Here is a 21,110-nt window from a genome sequence, read left to right as displayed (position 1 = left end):
CTCCTAGTTTGAGAAGCTTCTAAAAATGTCTCCCTGTCTGTGGCTCTGTAAGTGTGTGTATCTATGTGGCCGTCTGAATGTGTGCATTTGGCAAAATAGTTGAAATAATTAGGCTCATTAGCACATTCAGTGGGAAGGTATTCGTCTGTCTGGAGAGTGTTCTTTTAATTGCAAAGAAGTTTGAATAAACTTTACTTTTGACATAAGTAAGTACCCAGAAAATATATGTATATCCCGAACTGATATTAATATTATAATAAATGACTACACAGGATTAAAATAGTGTATTATGAAGTTATATGCAAATTGAGGAATACAGTGATAATTAGGGATGCCAATTAAAAAAAAAACATTTGTTTTTTCTGGCACTCGAAAATAAAGTAATTTGAAATCAAAGAGAATCTATTATTTGGAATCCGTAATAGATTGGTTTTCCGCGTCAAAGTAGTTGCTAAATTGTAGAAAGGAAAGGAATTTAAATGTGGATTCCTTTTTCGAGTTTCATTTATTATTAGTTTTCAAATGATATAGGACTCACAAAAAGAGAAGCCATTTATTACTTTTATAAAAAAATGCATTCGAGCATAGAAAACTAACAACTCTTTTTGCCTCTCAGTTTAATATTTTATTTATTTGTCGTGTTTTGTTCGCAAGTGACAAACCCTGAGAAACCAATTTTTGAAAGTATTTAAAAAAAATGTTACTAGTTTTCATTCTAATTAAAAGGGAAAAGTTTATCACATTTCAAGTGCAAAGAGTATACGATTTCGGCAATATAAGAAGTTGTTCATACAATGCAATGCTATAAAAGAAAGTCCGTCTGGCAATAGTTCACGTTTAATTAAGCTACAAGGGGAATACATATTTACTTATATATATGTATATGCATATAGTATATACATACATAAGTATAATTAAAAAAAGAGAACAGCAAATCACAAAAACGGCCAACTGGCACAGAGCATACAAAAATGTTTTCAACAAAATAAACCAAATAAATATGCAACAAAAACTGTTCACAGACAGATATACAGAAAAAGAGAGGGAGAGGAATAGGGCGAATAGGGCGAAGGGGAGTGAGTGGGGCAGGAGATAAAGGAGTCCAAGTGCAAACTGTGTGCGAAATGCAACAGTCACAACAAAAACGACATAAACTTTTAACAATTGCAAAAACAAATAAACAAAACGTAGTGTAAAACAAAAACGAGACAGAGAGAGAGGGAGAGAAAAAAGGAAAACCTATACAGAGAAAACTGCTGCAGGCCATAAATCTGCAATGGTTGGTGTTGCACGCTGGTGGGCAGGATGATGGAGCAAACAGAACTGTACACATTTTGCCAGGCCGTTTGCATAATACCATTTACAAACATATACCACACCCACAGACCAACATAGACAAACACACACTGGTCTGGGGCTGGGCCTGATGCACATGCTGAGCGCGCCTGCTGCGTAAATAACTAATAAGGCTCGAGGATAAATTTCAAGAGTAATTTTGTGAGCATCGTAAACCAAATAACAAAAACAAGACCAGCACAAAAAATAACAAAAACTGTGACTAGAGGGGTTTGCAACACACACACACAACCGAAAGTGAGAGAATGAGGGAAGGGTAAGTGTTAGGGAAAGGAGAACCATAACATTATCCAAATGCAAAAGTTGAGAGCGTGGCAATGATCACGTTTCTATGACTTAATTAAAATTATGAATGTTTTTTGCTGCAATGCCAGTGTGTTAGGACCCAGGACCCTGGACCATGGCTGCAATAAAGCCAGGATGCCACCATTGCCACCAGGATGTTCATGGCAAATGCGCTTTTTGCCAAACAAACAAATAGCCACATCAATTTATGCATAAATCACACACACATATACACCACTACGTATGTATGCATACCAAAACTCTGGACAAAAACCAATGCCAAATTGTAAACATAAAACGGAATAGATATCTTTCTACCCCCCGCTCTCAAACTCGTCACAGTTCTGACTCCTTTATCCCTCTTACCCTGTTGTTACTGTCGTGCTTTAGTTACCAAAAACTGAAATATCCGAATGCCATTGTCGCTTATCTAGCAACTCTATGATGGCTCTTTCCTTGTATGTTTGTATCGTGATGCGTTTGTGGAGCAGCTGCTACTGTATTTAGATTATATTTTCACTCACACTCACATATGCATATATGCAGCATGAAAATTCATTATAACTTTTTCAAACCATATGCTAGCTTGAGAAAATAAATACTTACATATTTGTATCAACAAATTGTATGGAAAATATTTCATTTGCCAAAAAACTGTTTGTAAGGTGATTCGGTTAACCAGACAGACAATGGAATTCAAGTGAATGCAGTCAATTGTTTGTTAACTCGTCAAAACTTCTGAGATATCAATGGAAGGCAGAAACAAATGAACTTGCACGAATTTAAATCTACGCAATGGACAAAGGAAGACAAAAACAAAAAAAAGGAAACATAAAACGACAACGACAACGGACTCATATGGCGCTTCAGTAAATGCAATGCCAACGAGTTGTTGCAAACGGTCAAAAGTTCCATTAGTGTCAGGCCATGAATGCCTATTTACAAGCAGTTCGCGATGCGGCAAGCGAGATAAGCGTTCAAGCACTGGGGCTGAGGCCAAATGAAAAACTGAATGAACACAAAGCGCACAACAACAACAACTAGAAAATGGACAAAAAATACAGAAAAAGAAGAAAAGCTGAAAAAAATACCAACAGAGAAAAATGAAAAGAGAACTAAAAATCCATTCGGCATCGATGCTGGTAGAGAGATAACAAAATGTTTGCTGCCCTGCCTCAATTGAGTCGTCGTTACGCCGTGCTTCTGCCTGCCTTGCCGCGTTGTGTTGTTGCGTCTCGTTGCGTATACGCCAAGTGAGTGGCAAACACATTGCTGCCTGGGTCTGGGTAAAATGTAGAAAAAACAAGCTAAGCAAATAGAAAAAAAATCCACACATTCACACATTTACACAAAAGTAGTGTGTCGCTCCCTCTTTCTATATCTGTATGTGTATGTGTGCATAGCAAATGAAAATTGGCAAATATAAAACGAAAGAAAGATGCTACAGCAAAACTAAAAACATAGCCAAAGCTAAAGCAATGTCACCAGCATAAAACTATATAAACACATCGACACACTTCCAAACACACACACACACCCATGCATACACACATACAGGCATATATTTATATATTTACACTCGACTACACAAAAATATTTGCCCGCTGTTATCCTTTTTTGTTTTATTTGCTTAGCGCTTCTGTGCAAAGAATGAAACTCTTGCACCGTCTGTGCTCTTGGTTAGCTTAGCTCAAGCTGGAGCATCATCATCCACTTCCACCCCTCCACCTCCTCCTCCACACTCAGATTAATGTTTGTTATTATTTTTTCATTTATCGTATATATTTTTATACATATATATTCTTGTTTACACTGTTTGCAAGCAGAGACCAGGAAGTGCTTCTTTTTGCTCTCTTTTTTGTTTTGTTATTTTTTTTTTTTTTTTTAGCAGCCTCTCGAGAATGTCGGGATTTTGTTTTCATAAAGCAACGCCGAGTGCCTAAAGCCGAGAGCTCTTTGGTTTATTTGTTTCACACACTATACAGAATACATTTTTGGACTGTTTTTCTTATAATACGAGAGAATTCGTTGCAAATTCGTTGCTCTTTAATGTCCATTCTTGTTGGCTCTTTGCAGACCACTATAGAATTTATTATGAAATTGTAGTGAGATTTGTAACATCATTATAAACTATATATTAAAAAAACTGCTGACAGACCAGGGAATGCCATATTCAGTCTTAACTAAAGGCTAAGCTAGTTGTATCGTATTAAAAACCATATGTTTTTTTCTCCATCTATTCAATTTGATAGTTTTGCATAAATTGTTTGTCTCTTTAAAACCAAGCGAATTTGTAATATGGATATTAAATTGATTAATATTATAAATTAAATAATCAAAAAATACTGCAGTAATGTAAATGCAACTATATCCACAAGCTGTCGAACTTTTTATTTATCGATTGCTATCTTTGCTATTTAGAATGATGTAAATAAAAATTTTTAATTACAATAAATTGTTATTTCATTAGCTTCATATGATTTACACATGATTAATTTGTAATTAAAACTCATTCCTCTCAATAATTTGCATAGAAAGTGTAAAAAAACCACTTAGTAAATTGCAATTGTTTTTTCTTTCTTTTTAACACCCACTCCAAGAACAACAACAACTCATTTACTTTTCAATCAAATACAGAATAACAAATTATAATGTTTTATGTTTTTTTTTTTTCCCCCTCCACCCTTTTTACTTTAACCACCAACAAATGCCACTCCTTATATCTACATACCTATGTATGTGTATCTATTGAGCTGTGGAGGGGGAAGTAAAACAGAAAGATACAACAAAAGGCAAAAGAGAGTTTTAACTAAATTATGTTGGCGTGAGTTTGACTTTTTGCTTATGTTGATGCCCTTTGGACATGAGATGCAGAGGTTGGGTTATAACATAGGGCCAACCCTCCCTCCTACCCCGTGTGGAAGGCAAACATTAAGTTTTTACAACAACAGAAATCGCGCGGAGACTACACAAAAAGTAAAGAGTCGAAAAGGGTTTTGTAACAAAAAACCATAACCGCCAGTTTGCGTTTCATTAGAAGTGTTTCACTGTCGGGTTATTTCTTTTTTTATCAGACCTCCCCTAGAATTTTATCCCATACACACACACACATTTAAAGGGTGCCTTCTCTGTCGTCTCGCCGTGACCAAAGTATTAGTTTAGTGTTGGGCGTGTGCGCAGAGCTTTCTGATTTATGGTTTTGAATTGTGCGAGTTGTGTTTTTTATGTTAATTAAATTGCTTTTTGGCCTGCGGTCGTGCAGAACAGAGAAGACAGACAGGATAAGAGAGATGGAGCGAGGTGGTAGTGGAGTGGATATTTGCCAGTTCGAGTGCATGTTGGCAGGGTGCTTGGCTTGGCTTAGTGCTCTTGACCAACCCCGCCCGCCATTGCCGCCCCAAGCCAACCTCAGCACCAAAGCAAACGCTAACTAGTGGTAATGGTCGTCTACTGGTTTGACTCTAAAACGCTGTTGACCTGGCATAGCAAGCAGATGTGGCAGTTATTAGAAATTCCATTATACATACATATGTAGGTATGTAGGCAAGTAGGCAAGTTGGTAGCCGGCATGATTATATGCTCTTGTGGCGGCGCCAGTGTCAACAAAGTCAGCCATCTAATCGACTCGGCCAGACGAGTTCCAGCCAGACCACAGAAGGGGCCCAAAGACAGGTGAATTGTCGTTTGTGTTTCCCATTGGCTCATTTGGTTCATTGCCTCCGCCTTGTGCTTGTGCATGATAAATCTTTCAATATGCTTGACGAAGACGCCTGGCAAACACACATGGCACATGGAACATGGTACAAGAAGCAACAATTTTCATTTGAATTTGCAACGAAAGCCTATTAAATACCAAAACAATAGTCAGCACCTTCCCCACACACACACACACACCCACAACATACACACATATACGTGTACACCCACACACAAAGAGACTTACATACAACAATATATTACATGGTATTGTTTGCTTTTGGCTTCATCATAAGGGAACATGGAGCGTGGCAGTCTACAAATTATTATGCAGCGATAAATATTGTCATATTTTACTACTCCTTTGCCTGTTGCTTGGGCCACGTTTTGAGGATTTGGCATACATTACAAATGGAAGTAAGCATCATTTGGAGATGGGGAATGCAACCAAAACGTCTAGGAGGGTGGTTTATTATTTACTCAAAGCTCTACATAGATGCCTCTTTCATCTTCAAAGAAGCTTCCAAACTTTTCCATTTAAATGGAAATTCATCTCTTGAAGATTTCCTCAAATAATAACTTCTGGCTACAAATTTACTTATTCGATATCTTGTGTATAGGATCACATCCCGATTGTCAATAAAATCCAACTGCAACTTTTATCAGTTCTCAAGTTTTAGGACTATATACAGTTATTTTCTTTGGTTACTGCCTTTTGGATAGTTTGTTCTGTACGATTTGCTTTGCATTACCTGATTTAAAGTCAAGATATTGAGTTCTAGAATTGGATAGCACTCTGTAAAAGCAATCGATCAATTTAAGAGAACGTAAAAAGTAAAACAAAACAAAAACAAAGCGAAACTAAATAACGTCCATTGGGGTGGGCGGAGGTTGTAGGGAAAGAAAAACAAATTTCCCAACTTTGCTGAACTACTACTTCTACTACTACAAACAAAACAAAACGAAACGAAACGAAACGACAAAAAAAGTGGAAAAAAGAAACAGAGAAAGCAACATTTGCTCCCTGAGGGCAAGGAAAAAAATGGCATCTAACTTTTCAATTTAGTATCACTTGCGGTTTTCGGCGGACCTGATGCCGTCGCCAAACAATTCCCGCAATGACGCACTCTGGCGAGATTGGAAAACAATAAACAATGTTGTCCCCCTTCCCCACCCCCTTAGCCAATCCATCGCACAACACTAGTATCACCTTGCCATGAAACACTGCCCAGGGGCTATGTGAAAAGAAAATGCGGTGAAAAGAGCGTGAAAAGTGTACGCTTTTGCTTGGACACCCAGAACCGATGGACGAAAGCGCCAAGGGAGATCTGGCATGGCCAGAAAATAGCAGGGAAACTGCACTAACTTCCCAATGCATTCGGTTGATATTTAAAGGAAAATTCTCTGCCACGTTCTCGCCCAACTCGCTTATGTTCCACTACGTTTTGCAGTGCACTACTGAATTGGGTTGGGTTGAGTTGGCATGTAAACAAATCGCAAAAGGATAAGGACAGAGGCACTTGTAAGCGAGCACTTAGCAAAATCGAACAAATATGTGACTTTTGCACAAACTTTCGTCTACCTTAGAACGACTACAAGTACACAAGTACTTGTATGTACATATATCTCTATGCAGCTGTGCGTGTTTGTGAGCCAGTGTATATGCTTGTAGATTTATAGACATTGTTTGGGCTTTTTTTTCTCACTCCTTTCTACTCTTTCTCTTCTGACTCTTTGCTATGATTTCTAGCTGCACTTTCGACCCAAACACTAACAAGCAAACTTTTGCCAGCAATAAGCAAGTATTTGCGGTTGCATTTCTTAGCTACAGTTTCCTTTCCCATCCCTTCTTCTGTTATAGCTCTTTGCTTTCTCAGTTGTTGCTGTTGTTATTGCTGTTGCTTCCTGCTGTTTGCACTTTCCAATTTTCAATTGGCAAACAAGCGAAATTTTCGATTTCAGTCTGCAAATATTTATGTGACTAAGGACACCCTCCTACGACTGCAACTGCAACTTTAACTTCAATCCTGATCGAAAGGTACGACACATTTGGCCAATTATGCCGGCTTGGCCATTAAGGTCAATATGCACACAAGAAGGAATTTCACAGAAAATGTTAAAGGCCAATTCGACAGGAGCTGATTTTTGGTTTGGATGAACAGACGAGAAGGACAGTAATGAAAGCCATGCACAAAAAGATATCGCCTGATATACTCACATGCAAACAACTCCCATAGGTAATGAATTACGCACAGCTGGCGGATGAAAAAAATGAAAACAATTTTATTTTATTCGCCTCGCGAGAGATTTACAAGCTTCATACCATAACCATCACCAACACCAACACCAGCCAACAACAACACGCTGACTCCATTTCCCCCATATCCTATAGCCCGCATTCCGTATGTCGTCTGCCGCCTGCCGTCTCTATATGGGCAAGGCGTATCTTCTTCATGGTGGAGCCAGCCGCTCGGCAAAGCCGCAAATTATGTGCCATTATTCTTAAGGGCACAGCCGCATGAAATGTGACCCAAATAAGATATAAAAAATTTTGAGTGCCTTGTTAGGCTATGTTTGGCAGTGTCGACAAATGCTTGTAAAACACAAAACGGCAAATCCCTCCGCCAGAAACCCCACCGAACACTGCCGCACCCCTCGAGTCTAATACACAGCTCGGATCTTGTACCACTGCGCCTTGAATTATGCTACGCATTTGTTGACAAACGACTCTGAAATGGTCGGTCATAAAGTTGCCGGAAATTGACGTTGATTGTTTGGTAATTAATAAAACTTGGAAAGCAAACACAAACACTCGATTTTGAAAAGAAATTCAGAGAGAGAAAGAAAAAAGCCTAATGTAACAGCGAACTTTCAATACTCTTTGATGAAGGGCTTTTTTATTTACAATATTCTAATAATTAACCTGTTTTTACAAATTAAATGGGAGCTAGCGAGAGTAAATATTTGGTGATGAACTTGGGCATTAGCCCAACATTTTTAGTAAAGAAAAGCCTAATCTAGTCGTATACTTAACGCCATTACGAAGGGTATCACAAAACCATTCAAATGAAGTAAAATTCTTGCTTTCGCTAAGAAAAATGGGGTCAAATCAAAAGAATAAATATCCTTGAAATGAGCTTATGCTATTATTATAGATATCTAAACGATTTTCATAAACATATTTTCTTTGGTTCACTAAATTAAAGTCCGTTTAATTTTTAATCTGCTTTCAAATGACACAATTTTTCAATTTGCATCTGGCGTTTTCAATTTACCATTTAATATGGAATATTTCATGTATTTTCTAACGCATTGTTGTTGTGCATATTTCAATTATAAACTCATCATTCTTCGCTTTGGCCAAAAATATTTATAAATCATTTAATCGCCTCGTTGAACGAGCTTTAAACAAATATGACAAACATTTTGTGACAAAAATAAAAAAATAAGAGTTAAAAAATATTTGTATCCCATTTATTGCAATGACATTTTGAGCATTTTAGTGGGCATGGTCATCATGTTGAATGCAGGAAAAATATTTATGCTCGATATTTTTGTCAGTCCACCCCGACCAAATACCTGACTCGCCGATTGCGGTTGATTTAAGCATCGGCTTATGTGCTATCAATGCCATGGCTATTGGTTGTGGACAATATTTCAATAATTTATTTAAATAAATACACTAAATTCCAATTGAAATCCTCTCTGTCTTGTGCCACGTAATTCCCATCTGACTTGCATTTATACAAGTTTTTATGCATTCTAAATACATAGTGTAGATACATTCACTTTGATTTCAAGTTTGTAATACAATTATCAAGAATATTTTGGTCTTTTTAAATTAAGATGAGGTCAAAATTGTGGTGCGAAGGTTTCAATTTGAAGAAGAATCCATATCAGTTCTCAAATTATAGTGTATTAGTTGGTGACATATACTTACTTATTTTTATATGTTTTCTTTTGGCTTTTCCATTTTTGCAGAGCTTGTCGAGTGTGCACTACGCAATGTCAATTTAATCATTGAACCACCGGCAGTGCGACGGGGCCAGCACGTGGTGCTTCGTTGTATGTATGATCTGGATGGGGCACCGCTTTATTCGGCCAAATTCTATCGCGGTCAATTGGAATTTTACCGTTATACGCCTGGCGAGTTTCCCAATACGAAAGTGTTTCCATTTCCTGGTATTCATGTCGATGTAAGTATTACACACAAAAACAAAAAAGTAAATAAACCAAAAGAAACACACAATAAGAAAATGCGAATGAATAAGGGAGAGCAAGAATGGCATGAGATATTCTGTACTGCCATCTGGATGTCCTTCCTCGTATATATCTATATACATACATATGTATATGTATATATCTTTATATCTGTCTTTGTGTGGCTGGCTGTTTGGCTGGTTGACTGCCTTTGGCTGACCGGCGCCACTTTGACGCCCTTAATTGCGCGCACACTGCATTTATTTATATTGTATATTTTAAAAACTTTTCGCTCATGCATATTCAGTCTGACAGTTTTATTGTTATTGGCGGTTATTCAGGAAAGGAATTCCAAAACCTCAAATAAAAAAAAAAAAATAAAACCCAAAGTGAAAAAAAAGGATGAGGGAAGAAAGAAAAGCTGTGCCACAGAACCGACACCTGGATGCAAAAATGTAATTTAAATTTCGTTGTATGCAGCAGCGTCTGGAAAATTTTGTCGCCCACCTGGCCAAACCCTGATGCACCTGAGAATTGACTCTCTCTGTATGTGTGTGTACGGTGGGTGGCATTGGGAAGGCAATTTTAGTTATTTTTGGCTAGATTATTGAAAAAGTTTATAACGATAAAGTTGCCATGGCTAAATATTTCATCAGGCTATTGGCATCCTTTTTACCTTGTTTTTTTTTCTATTTTATTTCGTCCAGCAAGTTTATCTTTAGTTTTTTTTGTTTTTGTGGCTAAACTTTTACTTGGCTTGAGAGTCATTTTTTTAGCGTTTTTTTTTGTGCCGTTGATGTTGTTTTTTTTTCCCCCTTTTAATAAATTTAAGTGCATTTCATTGTTGAGTTTGATGTCAGATTGCGGACAGTTGCAGGACGTTTGAAAATGGGGAACGCGACCATCTCTAAATTCAATCAATATAGAAACTTTAGTTTAAGTCAATCTCAATTTATGTTAAATTAATTGAATTTTTCTTTTTGTTAACGTCTCGTTCAACAGGTAACCAGCTCGAATGCCACCCAGGTTCTTATACGCAACGTTGGATTTGGATTATCTGGAAACTTTTCATGCGAAGTCACCGCCGATGCTCCACTCTTCTCAACGGCCACCGCTGTCGGCATCATGCAAGTTGTGGGTAAGTTCACCGCAAAGCTCTGTGTCATCCTCAGGTAGAAGATATCAGCTGAAAAACAAACTGCGGTCGCTTTTTACCTACATAGCATTTCTCTCAAGTGCGTACAGTTAATGTTGGGCATTTGGCTGTACCTGTAGCTAGCTTGGTCTTAGATGGCGTAAAACTTTTTGGCAAGCGACGAGGGCAATTTGTTTTGGCGCTAACCAAGGTCACTGACAGACAGGCATACAGCCAATCTGGCGCTGGGATAACTTTTGTGTGCGTGTGTGTGTGTGTGCTGGGCCAAAAAGTAGCTTGCGCTGAAAATTGCGTCAATAACAGGCCATTTCGAGTCTGCCAGATAAGTGGGGAGGCAAAGTGGTCATTTGGTAGTCGTACCTGCACGCTTCACGCATTTTACGGCTTTATGCGTTTTAAATGAGCGTACCAAGTTGCGCTTTGAATTACGAATTTAATCAGCTTCTCACTCTCTCATTGTATGTATTTCTCTGCTTCAAAAGAGGTCATGAAAAGTAATGAGGGCAAGTTTGATTTGAGTTTCAGCTTCAGCTTTAGGTTAACAACTATTTAGTCATTGCAGCTGATGCTGGCAGAAATCGTAGACAATTGTCAATCATTGGAAGGCGCTTTGGCATTGGGTTACTGGGTCGACAAAGGCGACAGCATATGGAGCGTATGTGTAATCTAAGAGAAAAAGAGAGAAGCAGAGGTTGAACAAACAAACAGTTCACTTGCTGCTGCCACATCAGCAGCAAAGTTAATCTTTATATCCGCTTGGCCTTAAATATTCTAGAAATTCGCTTTTGCTTCTCTGACAGCTAAATTCTGCTTTAGTGGTTGATTTTTATGCCACTTGCTGCGCGATTTCGCCCCTATCCCCCTATCCACTTTTTGGCCATGCTGTGTGCGTGTGCATGATTGAGTGCTCGCCTGGGTAGATGGCTGGCTCTCTGGCTCAATGGCTGAATGTTGTTGTTGCCCAGCATTAAACATTTAGATGTCTGGCGCGTCCTGGCCCTTATTAGATTGGCCTTATCCCCTTTCCGTTACCCGTTTTTCCTTGCTGCTGCCCTCTCTTTGCGTTGGTTTTTGCTGCCTGTTCTGTTCGCTGCTTTATATTTAACGCCGCATTTAGCCCATTTAATTGGCCGCTTTTGCTTAACTGGCATCAAGGGATTAAAGCTTTGATCATGCATTTGCTTTAAATTCATGAGGTTATTGGGCGAAACAATGTTGGGGGCGTGGGCACCCTGTGGCGTTTCAAGGACGCGTGACGCCTTGATTATTAAAGTTTCATTAAATGCTTTTGCGTTTAATTGCTCAAAGTTCTTGTTCTTGGTGTTTTTGTAAGCTATACATCAATGTAAGATAAGCCAGCTAGCGACTCAACTGACATACTGACAGAAGCCAGCCTCAAATCTTAGAGCATATGTGTGTTTGGGACCGTGTGTGTGTGTGTTGTGTGTAGGCTTTTGTGGCTTATGCCTAATGTCGTCGACACTAAAACCCCAATAACTTGCGGGCTAAACAATAAATTACTACGGCAGACAGAGCTGACGATGAAGTCGGATGGTGTGATGGTTGGCTAAAGTTGTGGGTAAAAGACGAGACAGAAAACAGATTTCCAAATTGCTTTGCAATAGGCTTTAAGCTTCAATCTGTTTTCCTTTGCCTGATTTTAATTTCATTAGGCATTTGTCGCATTTACGTGTATATTTTATGCATTTACGAGTTTGCTTAGTTTATTTTTTCTTTTTCATAGTTTCATGCTCACTCACACAGTTTCTCAGTCACCCATTCACTTATGCAGCAGCAAGTAGAGAAGCTAAGAACATCAGGCTCTGTCCTCGTCTGGAATAACTCTGAGGTTTAATCGTGTGTTAATGAGCTCAAGTGGCAATCAGATTGCGGGCCAAGACGCCAGACTACGGCTACAGCGACGACAAAGACAACGACGACGACGACGTCGACGACTACGATGGCACATAAAATAAACACTTTTGTCCTTGCGCCTTCATTCGCGGCAAGGACAACAAAATGGCTGCAAAGATAGTGAGAGTGTAGATAAATGGAGGGGCCAGCATAGCAGAACAGGCATCCCAAAAGTTATGCTAATTCATGCTTTCATTAAGTCACAGTGCCAGGGTCACATTCCTTTCTGTGCTCGTGCACAAGTCAAAAGTTTATAGTTGGCAAACATTTTTTGGACCAAACAGCTTTAACTTTAATAACTTAATGACAGGAGACTGTGTGTGGTTGCCAGTGAGAATGGGATGCAAGACCAAGTGCAAAGTAGGCTGGTCAGCAGCTAAATTAAACTTGAAACTTGCCACACAAACTGACCCTCATTAAGAAGATTTTTCTCAAAATGGCTAAAACGAAAAGGTCAGAATCTGCACAAAGCCGCAGTAACAGCAAAAGAAGCAACGCAACAGCAAAAAGCGCAAAAAGTGCCAAAGTAGTAGAGTGTGGGGGATAGGATTAGGATTCGAGACACATTCTCATTCCGCCCTAGAGAGATTGGGAGAGAGAGAAAGAAAGCAAGAGGCGTGCAAGTTGCCTTTGGGGCTAAAAAGAGAAAGCAAAGTTTTTGGTGCTGTCTTTGTCATGGAAATTACTTTCTTCATTAGTTACTTTGAGCTGTATGCCGCCTTTGCCTTTGCCTTTTTCTTTGGCCCCTAACGCCTCTCCATTCATCTGGCCTGTTCTATCTGCTTTGCTTGACTTAATTAAAAAGTTGAGCTTAACCTGCGGTTGTTACTGAAGGAGATTTGGCCCCGTCCTTTCCGTCTCCACTTATGCGCGCCTATTTAATGTATTTGCTGAAGTATGCGGCCCCCTGAACTGGTCAGAAAACTAATTGAATTGAACGCCCACTTAACCCTTACACTTTTTTCCATTTTTCTTCATTTCCAGAGTTACCCGATAAACGTCCACAGCTATCTACGGAGCACACTCGTTATGAGCCCGGCGATGTCTTGCGTGCCAATTGCAGTACTCCACCCTCACGTCCAAAAGTCGAGCTGACATTGACGATCAACAATATGGTGGTGAGTAAGCATACACCTAAACACATTTACATATATGGATGTACATATATTTTTTTTTATTTCAATTTTATTTTAATTCAAAGAAGGGGAAAAATAAAAGAAAACCAATGGGCCGATAGGGTGAGAGGCGACGCGGGACAAATGGGATAAAGAAAAAGAAAACAAATCTGACAACGGGTCAGGACCCGTAAATCCTTTGAAGTTCCCTTTTCTTGTCTATTCTGATGAGAAATGAACATGCCGAGAACAAGGCTCTAATCAAAAGGGTTTCGCCTTTGGGGCTTTATGCGTCCGTCGTTGGTACACTATGGCGTATGCGCAATTTCACAGCCTGCCAGCCAGCGTAAGGATTGTCGTGTGTATTAACAATGCATGCGGCACAGCTGTGATCGTCTGTGCCTTCACCACCACCACCACCAGAGTCGACTACTTTTTGTCATTTAGTTACTGTGTGTAAAAATGGATTTCAATGCGATGGCAAACACATATACATATACATACCAGATCCTTTGTCGAGGACTCATTTCACCAACTCCCCCTACATTGCTTTCCTTTTCTATCTCTGTGAATTTTCACTTTTGGTTGGGCACCATCATTGTTGTTATTGTTGTCCTTGTTGTAGTCCTGTCTGCCAGAGAGCTGTCAGTGCTATGTTTTTTGCCATTGCAATTTTATGAATATGCAGGCCACATGCGACACTTTTTGCCCATCCTACCCGTCTCTTTTTCAATACGTGGAAAGCAGCTACCACGTCGCCTTCGCCTTTGCCTTTATCAACGCCTGCCTCTACACCACTTCACCATCTCTCCACTCTTTATATAATTTTGATGTCAAGAGCATTTTAAATGGTCAAGAGCATTTTAAATGGTCAAGGCAAAATGCTCGTTGTTTGCTTTTGCCTTCTGATTTTTCTGCTGCTGCTGCTGCTTCTGCCTCTGTTTGCCATTGAATGGGTTTAAGAGAATGGGAGGCTACCATGGGTTGGGGGCGTGACTGTCTTATATGACCATGTGGCTAACAGGTTGCATATGCTCTTAACATTCGACAGCAACAACGTATAAGAGAAGAAATCAATGAGTATGCTTCTAGGAGGGTGCATAATTTTACATGACAAAAGAGTAGAGCTGGTCTTAAACCACAAGCCAAGCCAAGTTGTGAATGCGGAATAGGAAAAACCTCAGTAAAATTAAGCATTGCCAACCACAATAGACATCCGATACGCCCACATACGTACACACATATGTACGTCTAAATGTCGATAGAGTGGAAAGACGAAAGAAAATGAAATGGAATATTTTCGTTTAAGTATAAACTTTTAAAGATCTTAAATTCTTTATTATCTATATGGTTGAATAGAGACATTCGACAGTTTGAATAGGAATTAAATTGTCTTGAATCTATGTCATAAAGATTTAAATTTCACTGACTGTCGCATTTTTTGTTTTTGTTAATTTGGTTTAACTTCGATATTGAATGAATGATTTTTTTTTGTCGATTTAGCCTAGTTATCAGCCGCCCAAATTCACTATGCTCTCTTTATTATCTACCATCGTTGACTTGACTCTCTCTCTTTCACTGCTTGGTGTCTTGGCTCTAGGGCGCTTTCAAAGTAATGTCAATGCCAGTGAAAAATGGTTGCTTGCCACATTCTACTTGCTTGGCATGTTCGCATTAAACATGATAAATGAATTCAAATCATTTGCACCGCAATAATTCGAAGCTCGAAACGTTGCATGAGCCAAGGCTCCATGATCCTCTTAGAGTGCCAAAAAAAAAAAAAAAAAAGAACAGAGGAGCAAAAAGAAAAAATAAAAGGGGTTGTTGCCTGGAAATGAAATGATAGCTTATCGGCAATGCTACTCCAATAGTCGAGGAGCAGGAGGAGGAGTAGGAGACAAGAAGCTCGGGTAGTAGGACTACTATATGGAGCACTTTCGGCAATGGCAAGACAACAAACAGTAAGCAAACGTAACAGACATTGACTAAAATTGAGTAGAAAACGATACCGCAGGAGGAAGATATATTACAATTGCCGATCACAGGAAACAAATGAATTTTTCATGCTGTGCAAATCAACACGAACGTGCGGAATGGTGGAAGGGCTGAAGGGGCACACACAAATACATACACTCAGGCACTTCCGACACATCTCGAGCTGCTGGCAAAGTTTGCGTTAAAAGGTGCAAGGAGACATTGCCATAGTCGTAGTCAGAGTTGGGAGTCCAAGCCAGAGCACAACTTTATGTTGACAAAGTTTTTGCGGTAAAATGCCACAGCAGTAATTTGCAAGGCACCACACAGCTCCAACATCCATCCGCACCACATCCGCATTTTCCTCAACCCCACTCCACACAAAAAAAGGCACTTTCTCTCTCCCACCTCCAACTCTCCTGCTCTGTGTGACATATGTGTCTTGGTCTAAAAGGCTGCTGTGGCTTCGTTTTTAAGGTTCTGAATGCTTCCGCTGTTTTGGGGCACACAAGGCACAGGCATTAATCATTTGGCATGTAAATTGCCAATTAATAACTGCTGTATGTCATTTGGCGTTTGCCTTTAAAATGCTACGCAAAATGTTAAGCGTCTCCCTATGTACAGTATGCTCTATACGGGGTTGAACGAACGAACGAACGGACCGAATGCTGCCAACCCAAATGCTGCCTAGGCGCATTCTAGGCGCGCTTAATGAAGACAAATAGCACTTGAGCCCTGCCAAATTTAGCGGAAAATTGAAAAAAGCTTCTTCCAACCAGACACTGAGCAACGAGAAAACAGGACACTCAGCATGCCATTTCTTTTGGCAAACTCCTTTGCCTTAGAGTGTGCCTCACTATGTAAGGATATACATACATACATACATTCTTGGCAAGTTCTTGCAGTAACAATTCAAAGATTACTGTTTTGCAGGGCTATCGATATAGCAAACAAAATATGTCATATATATATTACATAAATTTATTAGACATGCTCAGGACTCACAAGATGCAGCAATATCAATGTTCCATGCAGTTGAAAATTGACTCTTACTTACGTTTATCCATGGAATGGTCCACTTTATTTGATATCCATGAGAAAATGATATTTGTCACAAAATTTTATGAGCTTTAAAGATAAATCTATAAATAAGTTTAAAATTTGTTCTTTGAGTTTGTCTTAGGGACAATGACCAACTAAAACCCACAAAATAACACACTTAAACTGCTGAATTAGAGATCGAACTAAATATTTTGCCTTGAAAATTGAATTTCTTGTTAGTTTGTGAAGGAGAAACGTTCAGGGTTTTAAGTCAGTTGCTACTTAGCAATAACCTTTCAAAAGCTTAAATAGACTTCATTATAATCTTGAGATATTACACACAACCGATTATCTACATTTTTTTGTCAACAGATGTTGAATATTTATTTTGCTAAAGCATTTTTCGCTTAAGTTTTCTGTCGCATTATCACACCACAAAACTGTCCAGCAAACTGTGTTAAAACCCCCTAGACTTGAGCCAAAACTAAAATGCATAAAACTATTAAAAATATATGCACGGACATATGTATAATTTCTCTTGTATACACAACATGGGATGAAAGGGTAGAGAAACAAAATAGAATAAAAGAAAAGTGTACAAATGTATATACTGTATATGGCGATAGAAAAATACTAGAAAAACTGGTGCTACTTAAACATCTGCTTTTTGGCATCCAACATATAAAATGGGAGAAAAAATAAAAGAAAATTATTTATCTAAGCGCAAATCCCCTCACACAGAGAGAAGGAGAGAGAGAAGCGAAAAACTAACACACTGATACACACGCACACACACAAAGAGATACATATGAACATGGGGGATGGCGAGCGGTAAATTCTCTTATGGCAACAATTTTACAGTGAATTGCACTAAATAACTGCCATTAAGCATAAAAGCTGTTCTCGCATGAAGGAGCCGAATCGGGAGCTAAAGCTTAAACTGCTGAAAAGGCGAAAGGGGGAATGGGAAAGAAGCCACAGCCACATCCCAAGGCAAAGCTGGAGCTGGAGTCTGGCTGTGAGTTGGCAGCAGCATTTAAGCCAAATGCAAGTCTAAGCATCTTAGAGCCGAGCGCAAATAAAGTGGACTTACGCAGCAAGAACACGAGCAGGGACATGGACAAGGAACTTAGACATATACATACACACACACACACACCAGACACGTGTATGTAGATGTGCTTCGTACAATTGCAAGTCAAATGAAAGGCAGCAATGGCGCATGCATAAGAAGAAAGGCATGAAAGGAAAGCTCCAAAATGAAAGGAGCTTCAAGAGATGGAGCAACAAAGATCCAAAGAAACAGGCCTCCTTCAGATGCTGCTGATGCTGGCGCTGCTGCTGCAAAGCGGGCAAAACTTTCGTCAATGTGTCGGTGTCGTCTTACGGCGCAGCATTTTTGGTTTTGTCCTGCTAATGTGCATAAAGTAAAGTAAGGAAGAAAAAAGAAGTTTTGCTTGGCCTGGCCTGTCTCCTTGGGCTCTTTGGTGGATTTTTGTTTGTGCTCTGCTCAGGCTGTGCCGCCATCGCTTGCTTTTTGCTGCATTACATTAACACAGATAAAGTTCCTTGATACATAATTTCCATGCAGAAGCCCAAGTGTCTTCTGGCTAGGCAGCACATGTGGACCTAAAGACATAGACACCATCTACCACTCCCTCACTCTAGCATGACTCGATCTCTCGCTCTCTCTCTCTCTCTGCGACAAACTGTGCCAACTTGCAAATGGCGACAAGATGCTGGCTGGCAAAAGTTTTTTTTTCCCTTTACGGCCTTCCGTCCCTTTGTCCGTGCGACTGTCCGTCCGTCCACATTGTCTGTCTGTCTTCATCCAAGTATTACGAGCGTGAGGGCTTAAACGTTGCCAAATGTTGTCCTTGTCGTTTCGCCCTAAAATATGCAAATGCATTTCGAAGCGCAAAGTAAACAGCCCGATTTTGAAAATTATAATTCTTTTTCCCTCTCTTTCTCTCTGTCTCCTTCTCCTTCGCTTTCTTTGAGTTTGTTTCTATTTCACTCATTTCCCTCTTGGCTGTTCTCTCTTTTATTGCAGTTAACCAATGTGGAAGTGCAGTATATCCGTACCATTGATAATCTGATTGCCTCGCGCATTTCAGTGAAACTACAACTGCAGGGCGTGCACTTCTCCAGCGTTAATCCGGCCATCTATAACAATGAGGGATATGGTGAGAATTCCGTCTATGGCCATGGTGGTCCAGTCTATGCACCGAATACTGGCAGCTTACTGCTGCGCTGCACCGCCCAAATTGGTGACCTCTATCAGGAGTACAAGGAAATTGAATTGGGCACACCGCAAAAGGATCCTATACCGGCACGTGGTAGGTTTCAGTTTGGGAGTAATTTGGCCTACTTATGCAATAACCTAACTGATATTTACCTTCCGTTTCCGTTTGCTCTCTCTTTCTCCCTCCATTCTCTCTCGTTGGGTGCCGCTCGGGTATTAACTTTCATTGTAATTTTGTTGTTTTTTTGTTTTTTTGTTTTTTGCTGTTGCTATTTCCGGCTTTAGTTACGCTCTCATCCGACTCGAGTTTGAAAAACTTTTTTAGCTCGTATTTCTCGACATCGTCGGCAGCATCGCGACCCGGCGTCCATTCGGCGCCAGTCATTATGGCTGCTGCACTAGCTCTACTCGTCCTTAGCCACATGGACATGAGCCTGGGCATGGGAATGGACATGGGCCTGGGCCAAGAGCTAATTGTGATTGGACTTGCATCCGTTTTTGCCGACAACCGCGAACCAACAGCCACCCCGTTGTCGTCGTCGTCATTATCACGGCCAACAGAACTTGCAGCTGCAACTCGAGATATAGCAACAAAACATTCCAATCAGCGGCGTCATCTGTCCGGTTGCAGCGCCTTCAAGGCGCCTATGCAGCCTCTGGCCTGGCCAGTTCACACAGAAGTAGCTTAAAGGATTAGTTCAAAGTTAGTTAAATCGTTTAAGTAATCGACGGAGTATTGACATTTTGTATGCAATTCCAAATTGTTTAAGTACATACTGAAAATATTTAGATTTAATTTCATTTTTAATTTCAGTTTTGCATTTCGTTTAAGAGGAGATTTTCATTTTAGAAATGCTTTTGTCCACATATTTGCCATGTGGCGTCTACTAGCGAGCTAAAAACACCCAAAAAAAAGCAAACAAAACAAATTATATTTAAGCCATGAAACACATTTACATTTACACATAACTAGCCTAGTCTTAAAAGCATGAAAACCAAAAACAGTCAAAAAAAAAGAATTGACAAAAACAAACAAAAATCGTAGACATTATAATAAGTGTTTACAAAGATCCCTTGGTCGCCCTGCCCGATGATCACAAAAGAAAACAAAAAGAGAAAAACAAAACATCATAAAAACATCAAACTAAAATCTATTTGAAGTGTGCAAACTGTCAGAGAAGTAACATAATTTGTTTGTTTTATTGGCAATACTTTTCTGGCAATTGCCACAAATGATTAAACCAAAAAACCAAAGGTATGTGTTAAATAATGCAAAATAACAAGAAGAAAATGAGTGGAAACGAAAACCAAAAAAAAAAGATCTGTGTAAAATATATTTAAATTAAACGTAAAATGAAACTTAATATAATAAATTAAATTACGAAATCAAAGCCTGCTACGGGCATATTGTAAATGTCGGTGAAATTAAATAAAACAAAATGTGTGTTAATTTTAACTACTTTGTTCTCTTCATTATGTATACTCATTTTTGGATTTCAGCGATTAACTATCAAGGAGCCACTTAAGGCTCTAGATTATTAGAGTAGTTCCAAAATCATTTTTAAATAAATAATGAAACATCGTTTAGGGATGCAGCAAGAAAGTTCCAATGGGTGACATTGATTTGGGCGTCTTGCCTCGCTACTATTACCCAAACGAATTATCGTCATTTACTTGGGGTCGACATCCAAATTCTTTTTTTTTTTAAAGACTGTGTTATAAATAATAATAATCAATGAATGTGCTTGGCTTGTGTGTGTCTTTTTTACGTAAAATAAAAAACCCAGTCTAAAAACGTAGAGAAATCTAAAATTGCAATAATTTAAATTTAAATATTCGTTTACCAATTTGAAGTTCGTTTTATAACTCAACAAAGAGGAGAGTTGGACTACGCCCATTCCTGTTTTGGGTACCCTCTCCGATTGCATTTTCCAATTCAACAAATTTTCATTGTTGATTTTTGGCGTTGAACAAAATGTCTTACTCAACATTTTGTTGCTGGCTTTGCTCATTGTCTGCATTTAGTTTGCCTGGCAAAGTGTGAAAGAACATGCCGTTACGCAGCGGAAAAGAGAGGGAGAGAACAACTGCAGAACAACTACACAAAAAAATAGAAGGAAGAAGGACG

General features: G+C 39.2%; 1 protein-coding gene across 1 annotated transcript in view; it reads left to right on the top strand.

Annotated features, from left to right (window-relative positions):
- beat-IIa (beaten path IIa) overlaps positions 1–20,438 on the top strand; it is a 44,465-nt gene extending 24,027 nt beyond the window's left edge. Inside the window, exons 3-7 of the mRNA XM_068301057.1 lie at positions 9,319–9,533; positions 10,540–10,675; positions 13,592–13,725; positions 18,791–19,076; positions 19,268–20,438. Of these exons, the coding sequence (XP_068157158.1) occupies positions 9,319–9,533; positions 10,540–10,675; positions 13,592–13,725; positions 18,791–19,076; positions 19,268–19,671 (1,175 nt within the window). The 3' untranslated portion in view covers positions 19,672–20,438. The remainder of the gene's footprint in view (positions 1–9,318; positions 9,534–10,539; positions 10,676–13,591; positions 13,726–18,790; positions 19,077–19,267) is intronic.
- The last annotated feature ends 672 nt before the right edge of the window (positions 20,439–21,110 follow it).

The sequence above is a fragment of the Drosophila tropicalis genome, unplaced genomic scaffold (assembly GCF_018151085.1).
Source record: "Drosophila tropicalis isolate 14030-0801.00 unplaced genomic scaffold, ASM1815108v1 contig_878, whole genome shotgun sequence".
Taxonomy (NCBI): Eukaryota; Metazoa; Arthropoda; class Insecta; order Diptera; family Drosophilidae; genus Drosophila; species Drosophila tropicalis.
This window is presented reverse-complemented; position numbering and strand designations above follow the sequence as displayed.